The 25,499-nt window shown below is 37.6% G+C and overlaps 1 protein-coding gene across 32 annotated transcripts in view; it reads right to left on the reverse strand.

Moving 5' to 3' along the window:
• The window catches only part of RIMS2 (regulating synaptic membrane exocytosis 2), a 433,807-nt gene that overhangs the window by 305,960 nt on the left and 102,348 nt on the right, over positions 1 to 25,499 (reverse strand). For all 32 annotated transcript variants that reach the window (XM_065752189.1, XM_065752177.1, XM_065752196.1 and 29 more), the window contains one exon: positions 10,750 to 11,060. In XM_065752189.1, coding sequence (XP_065608261.1) covers positions 10,750 to 11,060 — 311 coding nt within the window. The remainder of the gene's footprint in view (positions 1 to 10,749; positions 11,061 to 25,499) is intronic.

The following is a 25,499-nucleotide window of genomic DNA, read 5'->3' on the forward strand; positions in this document are numbered from 1 at the left end:
GTAGTACTGGCCTTAATATCCAAATCTCCATCATCTGTTTTAAGAGTCTCAGCTACTGGATACTCCTCCTCTTATAAATTCTTTCACTGATATATTCCTTTCTTCCTTTTCTCTCTGACTCTCGGAGGCTTTACAAATGATATTCTCATTTGTAGAAGAATCTGTGCATCAAAAAAATCCTGCCAAATAATCATTTGTTTTTTTCTTTCAATTTTCTTTATTTGAAGATCCAACTTCTCACTTCAAATCTGCATATTTGAATTTATATTTTCTAATTAAAAATAAATATTCTAATCACCACATTTACTTCAACGTGACACAAATCACCCAAAATACATACTGTTTTTAAAAACTGAAAATTCAAGTTAAATTTGGGTTGTTTCAAGAGTTTTTTTTCATGCTATTTCCTCTTACAGAATGGTTCAGGAAGATGAATAATTACAAGTCCATTTCAGGAAAAAAAAGCAATTATCTGAGAATCATGAGGAGGTGAAATGGTTGAATTAACTGCTGACTTGCTGACTCATTGAAATTCAAGAGGTGAGGTTATTAAACTAATTGTGATTCCTCTTCTAGCTTAGAGTATTTCTCACAGTTCTAACTGAAGCATAAAGACACAACTAAGGAAAGCCCATTTTTGACACCCCAGGATACGATGCCAGAATAAAAAAAGATTTAATTAAAATTATTCTACCACTGGGAAAAAAAAAAGTTTCATGCGCTGATCTGGAATCCAGTGACTTGCTGAAGCTTTCCACTTTATTTGGCAGTACAAAGAAATTCAGATGCTTTCCAGTTAAATCACACTGGCTTCAGTGACTCTTATTTTTTATTGAAATTAAGTGATAGACTTCCATGATGCTTCAAGGTTAACCAAATATTTCATTACTTCCAAAAAAAAAAAAAAAACTTGCAGCAAAAAATATATAAGTATTCTATCAAGATACTACCATAAGGACTTTCTGCTGTTTTCTTTTTGCCAAAGAACATGAGTTTTCTGCAAAAAGTTCATGTTTAATCCTATCGCAAACTGAGTAACAAAAACTTATTTAGCAGATACATACAGGGACCCATTCAAGCATGCAGAATCAGCTGACAGAACACTAAACCAGAAACTGAGAAAACTGGAGCAACTTAAACCTGCTGTTACTGTATGAACATGATCCTAAGCTCCCTAGTAACACCTCTTGGGAACACAGTCCAGCAGAAGTGGACACTTTCTGATGACACCTTCTGAAACAACAGTACATGGCCAGAGGGCATAAAACTGCATAGTGTGGGGATGTCAGAGCCTATTCTGAGTATTAAGTCATAGAATCATAGAATGGCCTGGGTTGAAAAGGATCTTAAAGATCATGTAGTTTCAACCCCTTTGCCATGGGCAGGGTCACCAACCACTAGAGCAGGCTGCCCAGAGCCACATCCAGCCTTGCCTTGAATGCCTCCAGGGATGGGGCATCCACAACCTCTCTGGGCAACCTGTTCCAGTGCATCACCACCCTCCGAGTGGAAAAAATTCCTCCTAACATCTAACATCCTCCTAACATCTAAATCTCCCCTGTCTTAGCTTAAAACCATTCCCACTTGTCTAACCACTATCAACCCATTTAAACAGTCATCTTCCCTCCTGTTTCTATGCTCCCTTCAAGTACTGGAAGGCCACAATGAGGTCTCCCCAGAGCCAAGCAAAACAAGCCCAGTTCCCTCATTCTTTCCTCATAGGTGAGGTGCTCCAGCCCTCTGATCATTTTAGTGGCCCTCCTCCAGACCCATTCCAAGAGCTCTGCATCTTTCTTGTGCTGGGGGCCCCAGGTCTGGACACAGTACTCTGGACAGGGCCTCACAAGAGTTGATTAGAGGGGGATGATCACCGCCCTCTCCATGCTGAGCACCCCTTTTCTTTAAGGCAGCCCAGGATATAGTTGGTTGTCCAGGCTGCAGGCACACACTGCTGGCTCACATCCAGCTTCTTGTCCACCAGGACCCCCAAGTCCTTCTCCGCAGGGCTGCTCTCAAGTCACATATACACAAACTACTGCATATCATACACTGGTTGTACCTTGGAATTTATAACTGCACTTTTCAGTTAAAAGTTACTGATCTCAGATAACCTACATTTTCTGCTGAGCTTGAAATGATTTTACGACGCACTAGTTTGCTGGTATGGGTAACAGTTCCCTATTAAAGGGAATAGTTCCTTCAAGTTAGTAGAGACAATAGTGAGGCCTGTTTTCACAAGGCATAAAACTAAGATTTCTCAAAGTCTGGGAGAGTTTGCTCACTTAAATTCCTACAGATCTAGAAAAAGACAGGAATTTCTGGAGATTGAGGAAGAGTGGTGAGCTAGAGATAAAGGAAAGGAAAACAACTGGACCAGAAAAAAAGATCTGTCTTTCACTGAAGGAATACCACAGGTTTATCACTTGTAACGTGCAGCCAGAGTTTGGTTAAGAACTCAGACCAGCGAGAAAGACACACACAGGAAAAGAAAATGAGCTAATAATAATAAAAACTATGTTCCAGAATGGACAAAGAGACGAACTAGATTTAGCTTGAAGGGCAGAAACAGACACAGAATAATCATGCTAAAGCCAAGGCAGAAAACAAAAGTAGTGCCTTTAATGACATAATATTTAATTGTGAAAATACAGCTACTCTGGTTCTATTATGCTACATTCACTTTTCAGGTGTAGCTTTTCTCAAATGTGACTTAATAAAATAGGTTTATATTTACTAAAACTGCTAATTCTGCCATTTAGTTGTAATTTATCTTCTGCATTGTGCTACAAAAGTGATTGTTTTATTATTCGTGTCTTCTGGAGGCACACAGGAAGAACCAAAGAATTACTGCCAGTAACAATTACTCATTCTCATTTTTTTTACTGTAATTCAGCCCATACAACCATGGCAAAATAAATAAATAAATGATTCAAAAGAAAGAGATTATTCACTGAATCTACTCCTGCAGACTCCAGAACGAGTGTCCCACCACAAGTGACAAACTTAACTTCACAGTGTATTTTATTAAATATTAGCCTTTTCACTCAGTTGCACTGCATGGACATAACTAGTTCACCTTTACATACCAATGTTTTAAAGATGAAATTCAAACAGTATCTGTCATTTACACTGCTAAAGAGAAATTAGATCACAAAAGAAAGAGTACAGCACAACTAAGGATTACACACACACAACGAGCTCAAACATTTGTGTTTGGGCAAGGTCAACAAAACAGCAGTTTGAGAAGATACGCTCAACTGTGCAAGGTACCAGCTTCATTCATTAAAAATCAGAAGTACTACTACTACCCTCTTTTTTCCAGTGTTGCTTTTTTCTTTAGGATCAACATATCTAAAACCAAAACTGCATTTAATTTCATAACTGTTAGCTGATATTAGCATTTAATAAAAATGTTCGATATTCTGAAACAGTTGAGATTTGTGCTTCTATACTTAGATTATGCAGTCTTCTAGCACCATTAAAGACATAACTATAATGTACAGATAATAATGCAATGCAAGGCCAAAATCCACTTCAAAGATACCAAGCATCTGGACTAATATCAAGACTACTCTAAGTTCTACAAAGCTGCTCTATAGTTTGTGTAATTGTGAAAACGAAAATCTTTGAAATCAACAGGAAATTGAGAGAATGATTACAGTAGAATTCCATTTTGAAAAGATGCACTCTTTCTCTGGTGCGTATTTAATTAACACACTCTTTAATGTTGAAAAGAAAAGCAGTAGACTCTATATTAAGGTAGGCTAGACATGCTACAGTTAGGGAATTCTCCTTTCTTTTCTCTCTTCACCAAATAAGCTTTCCCTGAGAAAAGGATACCAAAGTGTATGTCCCATTGCTAATAGGCCTATTAGGGTTCCTGCTCCTCCGTACAGATTCTACAGCTATGGAAAAAAGGCTAGTGCTTAGTGTTTAAAACTTGTTGCTTTTTTTTTAATAAAGCAACATCAGAAACTTGACAACAACTCAGTGGTTGTCTCAGTACCTTGGAGGAAAGAAAAATGGAAGAGGGGAAGGAAAACAGGAAAGAAGGAGGGAGAACAAGAGTAAGAATTAAGTCTCTAAAAACACAGCAGTCACAGTGCTGCTGCACATGCCTTGAATATCTTACTACTATTTAAACTAATTACGTTAGTTGGAAACCCACAAAAACAAGGTAATGAGACAAACAGAACTGCACAGTTCTGGTTCTCTGATGAAGGACAGTTCTGGAAAAGTAATGGTGAGAGACAAAAGATGCCTCGCTTTTCCAAAGAAGGAGCATGTAGATGCTAAAGCCCATTGCAGTCTTAACAGGTAGAAACATAGCACACCTGCTATATCTGGACTGGACTATTAACTGGCAGTGCCAATACCCTTCAGGAACTTCTTAAACTCTGCATGCAGGCATTAAAGACAGTACCAAACTCCTCAATTATCCTCCTTCATAAGTGAGAAAGCATAGAATCATAGTATCCTTAGAGTTGGAAGACACCTCTGAGGGCCATCTAGTCCTACTCTCTTGCAACAAACAGGGACGTGCAAAGCTAGATTAGGTTGCACAGGTCCTGATCCAGCCTCACCTCAAAAGTCTCCAGAGATGCGACATCCACCACATCTCTATGCAACCTGGTCCAGTGCCTCACCACCCTCACTGAAAAAGACTTTATCAAATATTCTTGATTTCTACATCTGAGTAAAGATTGTTTTAAAAAATGATTCGCCCGGGTTTTACAGTTAGGTACTCAGAAATAGAAACGATCAAAATCAGAGGCTGATCTACAGTGCAATGTCATCAGTGTTTAGGTTGCAGGAAAAAAAAACTGTGACAATTAGGAATTGGCCATTCTTCAATCTGATTAAAAGAAATGTGGCTGACTTCTTTAACATTATAAGTTACACTGACTGATGGTGTGATATTCTTAACATAACACTGTCATGATTTAAACTGCAATAACCTACTGTCATTTATGTTCTCAGTGTCAACCACTCATAATTTAGTAATTAGTGAAGAGCTATTTGTGAAAGACAACATGAAATAGATGTACACGAGTTTTCATTTATTTGATGTTTCTCAGATAGCTTGTGACTACTTTTTTCCTCTTTCCTCTTCTTCCTTCTTATTTTGGTCTTTTTTTTCCTCTCTCTGTTCACACCTTGGCATCCCAAACTGAAGCCCCAAGTGACAGACTCCAGGCTGCCAGCTCATCCTGGCACTCTCTCCAAGAACGGAAGCAAAGAGACACAGTGGGATCATTTCCATTCCACTGCCATTGGTAATGCAATAGGAAAAAAAATTTTGTATATGTCAGAAACACATGCATATATTCCATTAAAAATACATATGCAGAAAACCTGCATCTCCAAATCCAAGTGGTCTCAACAATCTTGTTTGCAGCTCTCACTCAGAATAAAATATATTTCCTGAACTTGTTCTAGTTAATGCAAATCAGTTTGTTTGGGTTTTTTTTGAGAATGAACAATAGGGAAGATAGAAAATGAACCCTCAAAACAAACATGTATTTTTGAAAGGAGAAGGGAAGAGGAGGGAAAGAAATATATTTTATCTGCCTGCTGGCCTGGAAAATGGCTGCTGCTGTTGTGCAACTCCGCAGCTGCTCACTCTCAATTTGTTGTTTTCATTCTGTTTTTTATGATTTAATCTCTCATCCTTACAGTTAATCTGAAGAGCGTTCAGGCTGCTTTATACACAAGTCTTGCACCAAATCATGACCTTGCAGATACCAGGAACCAAGGCTCTTTTTTTTTTTTTTTATGGCTCTGATAGATGCAGAAAAATATCCTGACTCATGAAATGTGCAAAAAAACTTGCTTTCAATATTTTCAAAATTTTTTGCATTGAATTGAATTTGAATTGAAAAACATTTTTGAGGACAGCTTATCTTTCAGTAATAGAATGCATGACAAAATACATATTCTAAAGTTCAAGTTAACATTTTCAAGCTTTGGAATGCATTTGGGATTCTATGAGGATGTATTGGGGGGGACTTAATGAATTCACATCTTACTGAACAATACTACATCCTTTCAGGCAGGCATAAGATGAGATACAGTTACATCACCATAACCTTGCAGTTGGAAGATGTATGGTTTCCTTCCTTCAAGAGAACTATCAAATGATTATTAATAGCTAGATATATAAAAAAGTGGATACGTGAAGCAATGTATCTGGAATATCACATAAGATTTAAAATTTTAACCACTTATATCATGTCTGAAAAATTACTAAAATAGCTTTAAAACTCTTTTTACCAAGACCAAAAATAAAAAATATATTGTGCAACTCAAACATGTCAATGTCACCTGAAGACCTAACAGTTCAAGCAAAGAGAATGACACAATAAAATGCTTTAGATCAGCATTAAGGTTCCCTGCCATTTCCTGCCTTTATTAACAGGATGTTATACACAGTTTAATAGGACATTATAAACACTTGCTTTGGCTTCAGCAGAGGAATGAAATCAGCCATTTCACAGAGTGATAGCATGCTACAAGATGACTGAAAGAAGGATATGTCTATTCAGACCATTTTGTTGCTATAAAGGAAACCAAACTTACTGAATGATGATTAGTATAGGTCTTAAGGACAACTGAGTACATAAATGGTTTTGCTTAAAATGAAATAAAAAGGACCTTTTTGTGTAATCCAGAATTAATGTGAAATTGAATCACACAAATCAAAGAACTGCAGTGCACACAGCCATAAATGCACCATCTGTGCGCAGCAGACCTCTGAACGGAACTTCTGAGTTTATGGATTACATAGAGTAATATTTTGCATGTCACTGAGTCACATCATTTGGTAGTTTTCAGAGTCTAGCACTGTACTACATCAGGATCCAAACTCAGCTCACGAAGTTGTCTATGAAAATCACTACATATGATTACTACTTAACTGCCCTTAGCATAAAATCTCCATGCAATTCAAATTATGTCAGTGTCACCTCAAACAACATCAAATGCGATACAGCTAAGTAAGTAAATTAACACTGTGCCCGCTGCCACTGCCTTCTCCATAGATTCACTGCACAGAAAGAAGTAAAAACATTGTAAGGTAGATTGTAAATTCTGGATATGGAGTAGAAAAAGAATTCAGTAATGGAAAACTGTTCTGTGGGTGTGAAGTACAACCTGCTGCTGAATCGTTTATGACTTCTCTTTTCCTCTGCAGTACATCCAATATAAGAAAAACATCCTTGGAGAATGTGCATTCTGAAATCATTCCAGCTTTCTTTAAGGCAACATATTTTAGATCAAAGAGGATCTACGTTCAAGTACCTGCATGCCTGAGCAATTTAGGATCTACCAATTGTAAATAGAACAGTTGCAACATCCTAAGGTCAGTCTAGCAGTTTAAACAATATTATTTTAATAAAGCATAATATTAGTAAAGAAAGCAGGACAAGAATATATTGAGTACTACTCAAGATAAAACTAAAAAGCAAAAGGAGTGAGGTAGAAATGGTTTGATGCTCTTGGGATTCAGTGAATGAACAGTGCCTTTTACTTTGTGACCACGTTCTCTCCAGATAACCAACTGTACTGGTTTCAGCTGGAATAATTTTTTTCATAGTAGCTCATATGGTGCTGCATTTTGGATTTGTGCCCAGAATAGCACTGATAACACATCAATGCTTTAGTTGTTGCTGAGCAGCACTTGCACAACACCAAGGACTTTTCAGTTTCTCACACAGCCTAGCTAGTGAGGAAGGGCAAAAGAAACCAGGACAGAATCAAGGCAGTTGACCCAAACTGGTATAAAAAGGATATCTAATACCGTATCATACTATATGATATCATGCATAGCAAAAAATAAAAAAAAGTGGGGGTAAGAAGGAGGAAGGGGGAACATACAGAGTTTTCTGAAGTAACAATTGTGTGTGACTGGAGCCTCACTCTCCTGGAAACAGCTGAACATCTGCATGCCAATGGGGAACAATGAATTAATTAATTACTTTGCTCTGCTTGCACGCACAGCTTTTGCTTACCTACTGAACTGTCCTTAACTTAACCCACAAGTTCGCTTGGTTTTACCCTTCTCATTCTTTTCTCCATCCCACCAGCAGGAAATGAGCAAGTAGCAGGATGGTGCTGAGCTGCCTACCAGGGTAAACCCACAACACTCAGCACAGACATATGATGCTTGGTATAAATAAATGCAAAGTAATAATCGCAACAATAAAGGAAGCTGATAAAAAAAATTCAGAAACAAGAAAATTTCACATTTCTGTTCATAAAAGCTACAGTGCATGGAATCTGAGATTTTTTTTATTATTATTTTAAGAGGTTTACTGCTTTTCAAACTCTTGAAACTACTTTTGGTGCAATCCCTAACGTATTTGGGACTTAAATAAAATAGAGACAATACTCATCTTACTTTCTCACTTTCTACCTCCTTCTGTTATTCACACTGTGCAATGTAAACAAAACAAAAACAAACCTCAAACATTTCTCAATTTTTGGCAGTTTCCCTATTACCATTTTAATCTGCCACATTATTCTCATGGATTTAACTTCCCTAGATGAATGACTTATCACATTAGCGTAGCCAGATTTCTCCACAGACCTAATTTAAGAACTTTAAAAATCCGTCATGATAATCTCCAATATTTTTTTTTTTTTTTTTACAATCTGGTTTTTCATTAACATGAAACATTCAGAAACTAAGGCTCACAGTGCTTAAGACTTTAGGAAAACTTGAATGTAATTTCTTGATGACAACTGTAAGTTTCAAATTAATAACTTTAATTTTAACTTGATCAATAGTAATAATTACAACATACATGGACTTATATTATTTAAAATTACGATAAACATTCTCCACATAACTATATTAGAAAAACCATAATACATTATGTTCACTTCTTAACAGCCACTGAATGCAGTAAAATTCTAAGCCTTCCCAGAACTGCTACTGCACTGGCACCACAGCCTATGTAGGTTGAATAGATGGCCTATCCTCATAATTGAATTCTAAGATAGTCTCTCTAATGTTTCCCTCTAGCAGCCCATCCAACCAGTCAGCCTTTGATGACTGGGCATCCTTTTCAACATCTCCACCAAAGTTATTGTTATTATACCTCTCGTATATGTGAGCTAGAAAATTATTCTGAAGACCCTCTAACCTTCAACAGCATGCAATACATATACTCTAAGCATGCTTGTATATATTAACTAGGGAGCACTAGTATTAGTAACTAAATAAAATGGAAAGTATTCTGATAGAGCAATCTGTTCAGCAGTGTTGATAATAAAAACAGAATGATCTGGCTTCAGTTGTGAAGTCCATGAAGTCTTCCTCTTGGTAAACATTATAATGCCCATATTTATCACATAACTCTGACTAGAGTAAATGCATTTTATCTGAATTATATATTTGTATCTCTGTGTTTCCATCTCTCTTTCTGTGTGCATACAATATAAAAAATACTTTCATTTATTATTGTTGTGATGAATAAGAAAGCTGTTGTATCATGCCATTATGTATGACTCCATTTCCTGGTCAGAATTATAGAATTAAGGGGGGGAAAAAAAAGGAAAAAATATTAGTCTCTCTCATTATCACTTCTGTTTCTTAGCATGAAGTTGAACTGCCAGGTTTGGTACCAAATATCACAGAGACCACACATAATTGAGGAGCACTTAGAGCCACTAAATACTGGACTCAACTGCTGAAATCAGAGCAAAGGTCAACAGGCAATGTGAAATGAAAAGGCTTAAATTAATTACAATCAATTTGTCCTCAAAAAAGGTTTAAAAATAGGAAATAAAATCTAGTAGAATACAAGAGGTGAGAGGAAAGTTATTTTAATTATATTGGCTGTAAGATGTATTATAACTGTCTAACTTGTTTCAAGCTTGAGATATAAATATTGTTGAAAAGGTTACAGCTAGGCAGCAAGAGGAAGGCTGCCAGATGATGCTGCTCTGGCTGCCAAATACCAAGGCAGGTAGAGGCCTCTGGAGAGAGAGAGGATATAATTTCCATGGAAACATGTGAGCAAGCTCTCTTCTTTCCCTCCCTACTATGTTTCAAGTTCTATTCTGAATTTCCTTCTAAGCAAGACTATTTATTTAATTAAACAGTTTTTACTTTTGCGTTCCAGTAAAGTGCAGCTGCAGAGGTTGAGAGCTTGAGTGGCTTTTTGCATAATCACATCAGAAAAAAAAAGAGGGAAATTCTATATCTCCATCTTCTGGCCAAACCTGGGTCCACTACATCAGTGTTAAAACAACCATAGTTTTAACCAATGCTGAGTAACACTAAGATAAACAAGCGAAGACAAACACCTGATTCTGATGACAAGAACTAACAACAAGAAACTGAGAAACCATGAAAAGACCCAAATCATCACACAACGTTCTCACCATCATCCACTAACATGCTTTGTTAAGACTTGTTTTGGATTACAAACATTCTATTTACAAGCAAGTCGCCAAAAAACACTCAGGAGCTTACAGCACAATCACTGTGACTCAACAGAGCAGCAAACAGACAAGTTCTGTCACACTGCAACTGTCATTTTCTATTCTTTTTATGAGTGAAGAACGCACACTGTCTGTGGCCGTTTGAACACAGTAAGAGGCTCCACAGCTGCTTCTGGACAGGGTTCATTCAATAAACGCACTATTTTACATTATACGGGATAAGATAAAGCTCAAAAAATTTAAATTTGGAGCATAAAGTTCAACAGACCTTTTCAGTGTAAATACTAAATACTTTCTTACCTGTCTGATGTTGTGTCACTTGTTATTTGGTGCTTTACTCCAGAACCATTCTTAATTGAGTCTTGCCTGGTGAGCCCTTGAGGTCTGTTTTTGTCCAAAACTTGTGTGGATATGTCACCTGGTTGTCCTTGGTACTGCAAATGCTCTTGCAGCTTTGCTTTTTTCTCTTGAGGTGCCTCCTCATTCCGCAGACCTCTAGTATCTTCTTGGTCAGGCTTCTGTGGTGCGTTTGATCCACTGTTATAGAACCAGGCTCCTGATTTTGTGAGGATTTCTTGTTGTTTTCGGCACAAGTTACATACCCACATAACCTGTTCAGACATATTTAAATGGAAAACCTGTTAGCTTGTAAACACTGTAGAAAAACTTTCTTCAAGCATACATCAACTGATTACTGCCATTTCCAAAGGTATAAATAATGCTATCCTAATTTTATCATAATTACAATAGCTTAGCTACAGCACAATGTCTGTACAATCTTTCAAGAAATTGTTTCAAATATAAACACAAAAAAGCCCTTTTATTCTCTTTGCTTCATTGTTTACAGTGCAAGAGAATGCCAAGAACAAGACATCTACACGAGAAGTATCTACCCACTGGTTATTAAGAGATTCCAATGGCAGTGAATATAAAATTTGAAAATAAAGACTACATTTTGAAGGTGATAGGAAAAAAAAGCATTAAAAAAATCATTAAACATTTATTACGCCACTTTTCTCAATAACAGGTCAAGAATCTTTGGAATAAATTCTCTGCTTTTTTGTAAAAAGTAATTTCATAATCCTCTAAATGTTCTACTGCCAACTCCTTTTTACGTTCATATGAATAAGCTGATTCAAAATAGACTATTTTCAAAGCTATTGTAAATTAAAGCAATTTTATAAATAAAATAACACAATATATATAGTGGTGAGTTTCTCCGTAGCCAAGAATTAGCTTCCACTGTATGCTTTTTAAATTATTAAAATGATTCTAACTTTCTAGTTGTGAGATTCCAGAATCCTGCACTTGGTAATGAGATTTTTAATATTCTAAGATGTGTTCATTTCCTATCCTCACCTTTGTCACATGACAGTGCATATAACTATCAATGCAATTACTTTCAAGCCAATATCACATTTAATTCTTACATTATAATAAAATATATCATGATGTAATTAATAAAACGTAATATGCAAGCTATTAGTTTAATGGCATAGCCAAATTGGCTATGATGGTATCTTGAAGTTTTGATTATATATACATAAAATTAATTCACCACGATTTTAGAATCACAGAAGCATTTGAGTTGGAAGGGGCCTTTAAATGTCATCTAGTCTAACATCCCTGCAGCAGACATCTACAGCGAGATCAGGTTGCTCAGATCCTGATCCAACCAGACCTTGAATGCCTGATAATGGGGGTTGCCACAACCTTGGTGCAAGACCTTGCACTTAGCTTTGCTGAACCTCATGAGATTCACCTAGGCTCACTGTTCAAGCCTGTCGAGATCTCTCTGGATGGCATTCAGTCCCTTGTGTGTGTTGACAACACCACACAGCCTGGCATCATCCACAAATTTGCAGATGATCTCTCTGTTGATTTTACTGATAAAGATATGAAAGAGCTGCGGTCCCAGTACAGACACCTCAGGGTCTGATATCACTGATCTATATCCAGACATGGAGCCATTGACTAGTTTAGTCCTTCACTCCTTAATTTTCATTTTTCTTTATCCTTAAATAAAGACCAGAAGAGTCAAGTTATTTTTTGTCTTACTTCAAATTATCTCATTTTTACTACATTCCTTCAATGTCTACACTCAGCCTTCAAAGTAGTTATCATGTCTTCAGTTCTAAGCCAATACTGAACTGACTCTTTCAAATCCTCACAATAAAGGACATTCAACGGTTTCATTTAATATTCTTCTTCATTATTCTTTTAAATGCTAGATGGTTGAATTACATTGAGAATTTAGCTTCTGCTTCTATAATACCTCTGGTTCTGTCCACCAAAAGGCTCCAGAAGCTGTAAGCGTTATCTGACTTTCATTCTCCAGTAAGTTCACTAATAGAAAGTTTGGGCCACGTTATCTTGACAGGACTCATCAGAAATGTTTTTGGTGAGAGCTCTTACTCAAATTCAGTGATTACTTCGTTACAGTCTGTTATGCAAGGGACTGTGTACTTGCCAGTGTAACAGTGGCAATATGCCCCATCCTGGCAAGCATCTCTCCTAACTTTTTATAGCACTCATATTCCACTTTCAAGAACTCAAGTCAGCTTATTTCAATGAGGCAGAACAAGTTATCCAAGCGCTGACAGGGTAAAAAAAAAAAAAAAGCAAGCCTCACTGAGCAGCTGGTTGTCTGAGGTAGGCTAGATTTCCCTCAAAAGTCAGCACCATGCATGTTCAGGCCTGGCCATCAGAGTCAAATACAAATGTGAGAGAGTTAATTTTGGAAGAAGACAAAAGCTCCAAAGTGAAACTTTCAAAACAAAGAGATAAGTATTTTTGTCACCTTTAATAAGTTACAGTTAAAAGCCTTTAGCATTTAAGCACTGTTTTTCATACTGCTGAAAGAAGCTGTAAACTTTCCATGTATCAGCGTAATGAAAGGACCTGATCCAAAACAATTATTTAAGTATAAAAACATATAACTTGAGTCACTAAAAATCCTCTCCAAATTTTATTAATTTCCTTATATTAGTATATATTAAAATGTTACAAAAACTAGATAACACAGTCTAAACACTTAAGCAATGACATCCTCATCTGTCAGTTATACTTTCTCCCAGGACAATGCAATCTAAGACAACCAGTATTATCCTCCTGTACCCAACAAAATGATGTCTTTCTGAATAAACAGGATTTAATATCTCTTCCTCTATAAGAAGAATCACAAGAGTACTCCTGATCTGACATCTTCCCCAGGACAAACAAAATGTAGAGACCTGTTTCAATATATATTGAATATGATATAAATGATATAAATATCAGAACCTGATATAAATCTCAGCTGCTGCTAAACTGGGTAAGTGATGATGTATACTAGAGCAGAGCAATGCAATGCTCATGCCATGACACCAGTATGAAAGAACCAAATGTTTTATTATAAAAGTTCAAACAAGATCAGGCTATGTAAAAGCTAATTTTGTTGTACATGTCATTACTGTCGTAGAATCAAAGAGTTACTCAGGTTGGAAAAGATCTTCAAGATCAAATCCAATTGCAACCTAACCAGACTACCCTAATTCTGACAACCCACCACTAAATCATGTCCCTGAACATCCAGACAGTTTTTAAATGCACTCAAGGATGGTGATTCAACCACCTCCCTGAGGAGCCCTTTACAACCCTTTCAGTCCACCTCCCTGGGGAGCTTAACAACCCTTTCAGTCCAGAAGTTTTTCTTGATATCCAATCTAAACCTCCCCTGGCACAACTTGAGGCCATTTCCCCTCATCCTGTCACCTGACACCAGTGAGAAGACACCAACCCCTGCTCTCCCTGCAGTCACCTTCCAGGTAGTTGAAAAGAGCAATGAGGTCTCCTCTCAGCCTCCTCTTCCCCAGACTAAACATCCCCAGCTTCTTCATTCACTGGACTGTACGTATCTTTGTTGCAGATATTTGATATTTTATCATTCACAAAACTACAGAGTTGCAGGGGTTGGAAAGGACCTCTTGAGATTGAGTCCAACCCCTCTGCCAAAGCAGGCACCTTTAAAGCTTGGAAGCTATTTTTAAATGATTGTCAGTGGCACTTTATGGAACACACCATGTTATATCCCAACCTTGCTGAAATCAAACTGGCTCTTGCCATTTTCACCTTGCAATATTTCTTACAGCATACCAAAGTAATTTGGTCAGATCTACAGGAAACAGCAGTAACTCTCAAGCCAAAAGCACTTAACGAAACATAATGAACATTGTCAAAACTAGCAAGTAATTTAAGTCATTCATACTGGAAAAAAATAAATGCATTTTTATGTTATTTATGTATTCTGCAGATTTGAGTTGGAGAAGACCTCTAAGATCATCTAGTCCAACTGTCTACCTACTACTAATATCGCCCACTAGACCACATCCCTATTACATCTATCCTTTCTTTAATACACCCCCAGGGAAGGTGACTCCTCCACCTCCATGGGCAGCCTGTGCCAATGCCTAATCCACTTCTCCCCAAACCAGCTGCATGCAGAGATGTCCCCTGCCACTATCTACCCAGCACGACTCAGCAGCATTGCATTCTGCTGCTTGATTTGCACTAACAAGATCCTCTGAAGCCCCATGCTGCTGCAGAGTGGTGTCTCATGGCACACTAGGGGCCTGGGCTGCTTCGGGAGCACACCCCTGTTCTGAACCTGGTAAATCCCTTCTGCACAGTTCTGGGATGGTGTTGCAGCTACGTGCAGAGCAGGGTGTGCTGCTGGATGGACGCAGACACAAGGCCTGCTCTGAGCCTGCTGTTTTATTATGTTGAGCTTTCTCAATTGCTTCCCACACTTCACTGATGCAGACTTCTGCATTGTTGACCCTGGCAGTTATATATAGTTTTAGCTTCAAGTAATCATAAAGAACAAGCAAAATGGCAACCATCATACACAAAAATGTATGCACTGTCAATGTGTGCTATGAAATTCAAGCTCTATAACACTACAGGGTGCCACAGCGTGTAGGAGTATTTCCTCCCCGTAAGGAAAACCAGTAATTTACAGCACAGATTTCTCAACTGTGTCACCCATACAAGGTATCACCTGCTGGATGGGATTTCTTCCACCATCAGGACCCACTGAGGCAGCTGCTCCGAGGCAGCTGTCAGGCCCGTAGAGAGGTCCTGTCCCAGCCACGACCAAGGGGTAATGTGAAGCTGTTCAAGAAGCGTTTAGATGAGGTGCTAAGGGATTTGATTTAGTAGTTGGGTAGGGATAGTGATAGGAGGATGGTTGGACTAGATGATCTTGTAGGTCCTTTCCAACCTTATGAACCTATGAACCTATAAGCTGGGCCAGAAGGCTCAGCAAAAGGGGAAGAGGAGATCTGTGAGTGGATCTTGTGCTATAGCTCACATTTTGACAGTTCTGCAAGGGAGAGCCACAAAAGCCTTAGCTCTAAAATTGCAGTTTACAAAGGGTTAATCCTTTCCACAAGAACTTTGCACTATGAAGCAGGAACACTGCCAGATAAACCCATTTCCAGTACTCCACCACTACTACGAAGAACTCAAAAGCCTAAGTCATGAACATATTTTGTGCACAAACATAACAATTGAATTCTTGGAGTGTCAATTCTAAGCACCAGAACACAGCCAATATTAAAAGGAAAACGTGGGCAAAAGTGTGTGCTTCAACAGCTCTAATACTCGCATCAAGTAACAGTTTAGAGGCTGAACTGCTCGCGATGCTGCCACACATTTCAATATGAAAGGCTGACCCACCACCTAGTGCCTGGGATAAGAATTGCTGAAGCTCTTTTCGAATACATTTCTCCTGTAAAGTGCAAAAAGAATCGCACAAAATATACCTATCCTGACATTTTGACATAAACCCTTAATTTGATAGGTTTTCTTAAGACAAATATCTTCTCATATACAGAACTTTCTTTTTGAAATGACATATTCCAAATTTGAATTTGACAGATTTACTTCTAATCTTTCAGCTGCTTTCAGTTCACAAAGAAATTCTATATTGAGAAGAAACAAATTCTGTTTTCTCAATTTCTTGTCCGCTTTTCACAAGATTATTCTATAACATGCTCAACATCATCCAAAACCTTTCATTATAACATTAGCATTGCTTATTTATTCTGTAAGTACACAAAAGCAAACACTGCAAAAGGCAAATAATCAGCCATAGCACATCTACATAACAGACATAATTAAGGCAAGAAAAAAAAAATCACTCCTTTCTATTGTCCTAAATAAAACCATTACATATTTGTTCATTAATTGAAACAATAACATTACACATAAATTCATTTAAATGGAAAACAAATGAATAAAGAAATTAAATCTGATGACATTTTAAATGAAATTATGTATAATAAAAATGATACAGTACCACAGTCATTTTAATAGTATTTACTATGTGAAAAGACAGCTACCTCACAAAATATTCACTATTCCTCATATAATTAAAGTACAGATGATCAAATGTTAACTTCTGAGAATGAAATGTAAGACTTACTATATTTAAAATTAGATTAAAAGACATACTATATTGATTATTCATCAGCCTGAGTTTGATAGCTTAGATACTACAGTTTAAGAAATATTATCCTAAATCCTCATTAGCCTTGAGGACAGTACTTTGAATTACAGGTGTACAAAGGAGGTGCAGGTAACAAGGCTTACAGAGAACGGTAAAGTTTATTACAGTACCATCAGCATTAAGCATTCATTTCCTTGGCTCAAACAGCAATATGTTAGTGCTATATTAGCTGCTTGCCTGCTGCTAGAGATTTTCTGAAAGCTTCACTTAGAATCATAGAATCCTCAGTGTTAAAAGAGACCTTTAAAGGTCATCTAGTCCAGATCCCTTGTAATGAACAGGGACATGCATAGCTAGATGAGGTTGCCCAGGGCCTCATCCAGTCTCTCCTTGAAAGTCTCCAGGGACAGAGCATCCACCAGGCAACCTGTTGCCTCACCACCCACTGTTAGACTTTTTCCTTACATTTAACCTAAACCTACCCTCTTTAAGCTTGGAGCCATTTCCCCTTGTTCTATCACCACAGACCCTGCTGTTCACTGAATGGCCGCTATCGTGTCACTTCATCTCTTCTTCGTGCAGAACAGCCCCAGATCTTTCAGCCTGTTCTCGGAAGAGAGGTGTTTCATCCCCTGGGTTTCATTACTTCACTTTAATGATAATTATTATGTGTACAGTTCTCCAAGGTAGCAATATCATAGCTCTGAAAGGAGCGAGGAATAAAACTAAAAAGAAAGAAAATTCTTTGCTTCAGCCCAGCATTAATCAACTAATTATACTTAATAACATACCAAAAGTTTTTTGTTCTTTTTACAGCCTGTTGTATATACCAAATAACCTCATCACACTGTGGCAGAGTACAATGTTTAAAGCCATCCTGTACCAATGAAATTTTGAGGAAGAAATACTTCAGTTTCTCCATTAGTCACTGCTTTGATTTGGAACAGACACTGCTGAATCAGTGCTGGCACTTGGCAACATGAGCCAGCTTCCTCTGTAAAAATCGCTGAAGTTGCAATTACACAGCAAATGCATTCATCATTTGCTAACTTTGCCTTACTATAAGATACACCAGTATCTTCCTTACCTCTTATCCCAAGTTCTGCTGAGTTCCACCGTTTTGCCTGTTTAACATTTAACAGTAAGTGTTTTCAAAGAATTGCTAGTCTAATCAATGGCTGTTGTGATTCTGAGGCTGCGATTGTCCGGATCAGAAATAAAACTTTATGATTCTTCATGGCATTTTGAGTTCAAAGCCCTTTTAGTGAGAACAGAAGATTTCTGTTTGCTAAAATATTAAATCCTATCCATTTGGTTCCGTGCACTACTAAAAACGCCTCATGATTGCTCTAAGACACAACAATACTTTTTTCCCAATCTCAGATCTCTCTAACAGAGAAGACTACTGGTGTATGTTATTAGTGATAGAGCTGGTGTTCCTTTCTACAATATGTTTCCTTAAAAGTTTTTAATTTTCACACAATCACAGAATTGCAGGGGTTGGAAAGGACCCCAAGAGATGACCGAGTCCAGCCCCCTGCTAAAGCAGGTTCCCTTCAATAAGTCACACAGGTACACATCCAGGCAGGTCATGAATATCTCCAGAGAAGGAGACTCCACAACCTCTCCGTGCAGCCTGTGCCAGTGCTCCGTCACCCTTACTGTAATGAAGTTGGTCTGTATGTTAGAATGGAACTTCCTATGTTCAAGTTTTTATTTCAGCCTTCTGAATATTTTAATATTATTTTTATTTGAAGCAATTGCTTACAACTTTGCAATACTTAGTGTATGTACTAACAGCCAGCATGCAAACTTCTTGGAAGCATAGGAGCTTTTAAAGTGAGTGGAGGATTTATGGCCCATCTCTACGGACATCCTACTAAAGGTTCAAGTTAAGATGACAAATCCACCTTTTGTAGTTAGTAAGATTTTAAAATTGGTTGTTTTGGAGTGAATGGAGATCATACCTAGCATATGCTCATTCACTGTGACCAGCAGGGTGTAAATACATTTTAGCAAAGCAGAAGCATTTAAATTTCATTATACTCTTCTGACCATAGAAACAAGTAATCACACAAAGATGAGGACTTCACATGATCACATTCTATGTTTTTCTTTCAAATTAATCTTGCTTTCCTTTTCCTCTGCTTTCTTTCCACGCATAATGTCTTTCATGACACTTAAAAATTGTCTCTTCTCTTTTCCAATATTGATCCTACTTTGAGCAGGAGGTTAGACTAAATGAATCACAAGTTCCCTTCCAAACTGAATGACTACTTCCAACAGAGTTTTCCTAACTATTTTCCTACATGAAAAAATAAATCAGAAAGCTGTTTTAAGGTCAACAAAATTACTCTGGATTGATTTGATTGTATCAGAGAATAAAAACTCCTTGTAGTCAGTGTGTTTTTGTGAAATTTTCCTTAAGGACACTTCAGTTGGGTTTACTGCTTCCCTTTCAAATCCAAATGAATCTGCAAGATTACACATTCTCTATACCAAAATCAATAAATAACATTACTCACATTGCATAGTAGCTTCTTCTGCCACTGCACTAAAGCAAACAGAGCTTGTATCTTAGCATTTATCCATTCAACTATACATAGGATGCCTTTATCCTATGTATAAACTTCATTTCCTTCCATAAATTTAATGCATTTATACAATATTGTACATTACAGAAGGGAAGACACTCCATGAATTTGTGCCTATTATAAAAGAGTTGAGAAAAACTACTTATTTTTCTAACATTTTGCTATACCACTAGTCTGTGCTATGGCACTGTGTTTCACTTTCAAGTAAATAATAAAGTGAAAATCGGTATGACCAACTTCAGTTTTTATTTACCTTATATCCACGATTATATATTTTGCTGTTAACATTTGCCCACTGGGGACACTCCCACAAAAATACATTAAATACCTTAATAAAGGTGGAAAAGCTTACAATACGAGACGAACACAGTTACCTATATTTTAAAGGATAAGTGTATTTGCACACTCAAATGTTGTGTACTGAAAGGGTGATTATACTACACATTCAATCATGATTTTGTAGTGAATTCATGAATATATTACAAACAAAAATTATAATGATAACCAACAACTAAGTCAGCATGAAATAGGCATATAGCTTGTGCATGCCTTTGAAAAGTTTAATGCTACATATATTTTTCTTTTATGTCTAAAAAATAGATCTCTTTTATAAAAGGTATACAATTTTTTTTATCAATGCTGTACCTATCATTCTAAAGAGACTGGCCAAACCTCTTGTAACAATTTCTTTTATAATTCTTAGGGTATATACTAACAATTTTTTTCATGACCAAGAATACAAACAGTGAATCGGACACCTGACTAGGAAAACAAATTATGTTCAAAAAAATGTAATTCTTTCAAACACAGAGTAGGACTACAAATTGTTTTTGGATCACTAATTTAGGTGAGTTAGTGTAAATCAAAGGTATACCACAAGCCGTCTCACTCTTCCTAAAGTATACAAAAAAAAGCAGCTCACATAGAAAATAATTGGGATTATTCATGATGTGTAAAGGCTCTAATTTGCCTCTTTCATTATGGCAGAGGCACTCTCAAGTCTGCAATGTTTCTAATCAGCTTCAATGGAAATAAGCACATAATCCCAGCACAGAGTTACACAGACCATACACAACTATTTCAGAAGCTTCCAGTGAGGAAATGGCTAATGTGAAGCCAGGTGCAATTAGGACATTAGGACACATTATACACCAGAGAATGTTATGTCCCAGCAAACATAACTACATTGCTGTCAAAACTGAGTTTGTAACACCACACACTACACCATTAAGGCCATGAGTGTAGTGGGCAAGTCTGCTGTAATTAAACAGAATTTATAAGGCATTTCCACAACTCTTTAGCTGTGAGAACTTGCATAATTAAATAATATAGTGAATGTACAGGTGACCATTTCAATAAGTGAAGACTTCCTACAATCTTAAGAAAGCAAGAAAATTGAGCATACATTTGCTGTCACTCTTCTCAGCTACAGTTTATGCTCATTTAATAAGAATATTGGATTGAAAGAGACCTGGCACATTGATTCAGCTTGCCAGCTGCTTGAGGCAGCTTCACAATTTCAAAAAAAATCCATCTTAAAATTAGCTAGAAATAATGAGGCCAAAATCTGTCAAAATGCTTTTCCAAGCCCTATAGCTACAATGGAAATAATGCCTTTTAATTTCATGTTCATTTATTCCAAGCTAGTTTATCACTATTCTTATGCCACTGTTGTCATTTAGTTTAAATAGAGCCTTTGTCTTCTCTGTGTTTCTTCTCTGATATTTTTAAAGAGACCAATCACATTCATTTGATTCGCTTTCATTTTGAAGGACTAAATAGATATAGCTCTTTCAGGCTATGCCTCTTCTAGCAAGACAGAGCCAGGTCACAGGCCCACGACTGCTGAATAGATCTTATGTATCCTGGCACCACTGAGCCTTTACTAACCAGCATCTCACAAACAGTGCCAGCACACAGTACAGGAAACAGAGTGGAGCAAGAACTGTTCCTAATAATCAGCTGGGATATAAGTACCCTGATATGGAAAGCAGAATTCAAGACTGTCACATAGGACTGGGTCCACACAAGAGTCCCCGGTCCATATTTCTGAGGCCATAGCACTGAGTCAACATGTTCATCCTCACTGTCATCCCAACAGTCCTACTCTGTGCATACAGGCATGAAAAGCATTGTCTGCTTTTGCAACATCCTAGACTGTTTTCTGTATGAAAACATACTATTTTCAATTATTTACAATAAAGGGATTTTCCTTTCAGAGTAGAAAGGAAATTCCTGATTTACACTCAGTGCTGTGTAATCTCACTGATTTTTACTTATGGACTGCACAAGATAATCCAGTTCTGTATTAAATGCTACTACCCTTTTCCTCAAATGTATGAATAAATGCAAATTTTGTGTCACCAATGTATTTAATTACTGCCATCAGTAATAATGCTTAAGGAACTAGGGAGTTGTATATAGATTTTCCCACTATATCACTATTCAGTTAAAGCTCATTCTTTCAGTTTAACCAGTAAATTCTAGGTGGTACTGTATCATCCCATCACCCATAAAGCAGATACAGATAATTGGCATATACTAATATAGACATGTGCAACTACAGCTGCATCCAGCTGGCCCCTGCCCCACATCATCATGGCATGGCTCTTCCCATGGAGCAGCCCAGCCCAGTCCTCCCACCACTGAGCAGTAGCCAATCAGCACCATCTGGGCTGAAAGCAGGGCATGGGGAGGGCTTAGTGCAGTGCTGACTCCACCTCTCATGCTTGCCACACACACTCAAACAAATTGAAATCCACCTGTATTACATCTTATATTCCCTTGCTCTGCTTGGTTAATAACAAACAGTGATTGCTGATAGAATATTTCAGTCCGCGTAACATCATTCTGATACACTGGCTAAACACATTCCTGTGAACAGCAAAAAAATACATAGCCTTGTTTTCCATAAAGAAAATTGAGAATAAGTTTCAACATTGTCAAAAAAATCATCAATTTCTGGTCTGTGACTTCATTTCCAGTTGACATAAATACATTGCTTGCAAGTTTTCAGACAGAACGTATAGATTTACAGATACTAAACTCAAAAAATTGATTATGTCTCTTTACGAAACTTTTATAAGACTTCTCTTACCAGAGGAAAAAAACCATTGCTTCACAGTCATGTCTTATTCAAGTCATCACTTTTTGGCAGTATGCACATTTGTGAACAACTGTTTTCAAGGCTGAAGCACAGGAAGAGTGAAATTTCATCCAAAATTTCTGATAGAAACCTTGAACACTCAGTAAGAAATGCAACCATTGCTATTGAACCAGAGTGATGCATTAGTTCCACAAAATTACAGTCAAATGTCCCATTACTTTTATGTTTTAGTTCATTGATGTTCTAATTCTAAAAAAAAAAAGTTTTGTTATTTATATATATTAACTGTAGTATATACATTTTTATGCAGTCCAAGACAACTAGCAAGCAGACTTTTTAAAGCTGATGAAGATTATTTAGTTCTGACAAACTATGCATAAGAACTTGAAGCTCTCCCAAGAAAAAAAGGCTTTCTAGAACTATGCCATGAAAATGACATGAGTTTGCCTAACAAAGAGCATGGAGTTCATAAAAAAAAAAATAGAATCACAGAATCGCTTGGGTTGAAAAAGACCTCAAATATCATCTAGTTTCAACCCCCCTGTGGTGGGCAGGGTCACCAATCACTAGAGCAGGCTGCCCAGAGCCACATCCACCACATTGCTTTGAATGCCTCCAGGGATGGGGCATCTCCAACCTCTCTGGGCAACCTGTTCCAGAGCACCACCACCCTCTGAGTGAAAAAACTTCCTCCTAGCATTGCCATGGTTTTATGATTTTTGTTATTGGCATCCCACATCATAACATCATGTAGCGCCTTCGGAGGTAGAGTGATCCACAGTTCTGTGGATAGTTCCAAGTATGCCTGTCTCAGAAGAGAAGAACTATGTACCCCAGAGGACTTTACATTGTTTTGCATTTTTTCATTTTCCTTTCAGAGGGAAAGATAAAAACTGTTCATGTGTCACAAGACACAGGGTTTTTTTCCCATTCGGATCAACCCAGCAGTAGGCTCTCCCTAGCCATCTCGCCTTAAGCATTAGTGTAAGGCCTTCAGTTTTCAGATACTCAATCTCTCATTTTACATATAGTATTATATTGTGTTACTTTTCATTCCAATATTAAAAATTAAATTAAATTAAAGTAAATTAGCTTCCCTCTTCAGATCATGGCCACTATTCTGTTTTTATGCCCATCTCCCTTTCCCTTTTTTCCCTTCCCGGGGCACATGTCCATGGGTTCCCCTTGCCCCAGTCATCACAGAACCAGGCCAAATGAGCCCATAAACCTTTGACAAACATCTAACCTACATCTCCCCTGTCTTAGTTTAAAACCATTCCCGCTTGCCCTAACACAATCAACCCGTGTAAACAGTCATTCCCTCTCCTGTTTATACACTCCCTTCAAGACAGCAAGGCCACAATGAGGTCTCACCAGAGCCAAGCTAAACAAACCCAGTTCCCTCAACCTTTCCTCACAGGAGAGGTGCTCCAGCCCTCTGATCATTTTAGTGGCCCTCCTCTGGACCTATTCCAAGTGCTCTGTGTCTCTCTTGTGCTGGGGACCCCAGGTCTGGATGCAGTACTGCAGACAGGGCCTCACCAGAACTGATTAGAAAGGAACAATCACCTCTCTCTCCTTTCTGGCCACCCCTTTTTTGATCCAGCCCAGGATGTAGTTGGCCTTCCAGGGTAAGTAGGCTGTGTAGTTGTCAGTTCACTCTGACAAACTAGAAGGGGAGTTGAAAATAGATAAAATTTAAGGTATAATTTAAAATTTAATTTAAAATTTAATTTAATTGTATGATATTTTACTAGTGGCATCACTGTGTGACTGCCACTCCTCTCTTCATTTTTATAACGTACACTACAGACTGAAGTTAATCAATCTCTATGGAGATACTGCATGTAGTCAATATAGATGGGCAAGTGTTTGAGGCTTCAGAAAGAAAAGTCATTAAACAGGTAACTGTAGGGTGAATACCCTGAATGAATAGTACCCAAACAGCATAATGAAGATAGACAGTATGTTTTCAGATAGATTATTCACATGGCACAAAGACACCTGATAAATTAGGAAGGGCTCACCTGTCACCAAAGGTTGAGACTTGCCTGAAACTCCACACAGGAGTTTCCAACAAGTGATCCTTCCCCAGTGGTGGTCAGCACTTAAATGAGAGGTGGAGCCAGACTCCATCCCTTCCAGTCACACAGGTGAATTGGCTTCATCTGTGCTCCCGCAGCTGACTCAGTGCTTGCCTCAAGTGATCAATCAGTGGTACAGGCCATGATTCAACAGTTCCCATGCAGGTATTTTGACTAAATCCTAACACGGTGGTGTCTTTATGAAAGGAAGTTTTATCTTCTCTATTTTTTATGCTTTAGATGTGTTTTCATTTCTAATTCTGGACCAGACCCACCCCATATTTAACTCCATTCTCACTGACAAAGCCACCCCTTCCTTCCCTGATTGTTATTTAAGTTTGCAACAGCTGCCTCAGACAATTAATTGCATCGTACAGCAGAAAGCTTCTCTTTTGTGGATACTTGGCATAAGAAACACTAACCTATCCCAATTAGGTGATAAGTAGATTAGAATCACAAAAGACACAGTACTATGTTATACATTCCTCAAGTAGGATAAAAAGTAAAAATGAGATTCATCTGAAACACCTTTTGGCAGTATCATAGTAAAAAATTTCTGGCACCACCTAGTGGGCTTCATTGTACTGTGTTAGCAATGTCACCAAAGTGTACAATCAGAAAAAATGGTTCCCTTGATACTTGTGTCATTTCTATAAGCAACTCCTAAAATTAGCCAGATTTCTTTAAAGGTTCCTAGTTTTCATTTCTTTCTGATTTCCAGTTGATATGCTTAAGAGGCTCAGAGGCTCCCAGATAAACCACAGTTTCAGTGTATA

The sequence above is a fragment of the Cyrtonyx montezumae genome, unplaced genomic scaffold (genome assembly GCF_038088225.1).
Source record: "Cyrtonyx montezumae isolate F1298 unplaced genomic scaffold, pur_monq_1.0 scaffold_8, whole genome shotgun sequence".
Taxonomy (NCBI): domain Eukaryota; kingdom Metazoa; phylum Chordata; class Aves; order Galliformes; family Odontophoridae; genus Cyrtonyx; species Cyrtonyx montezumae.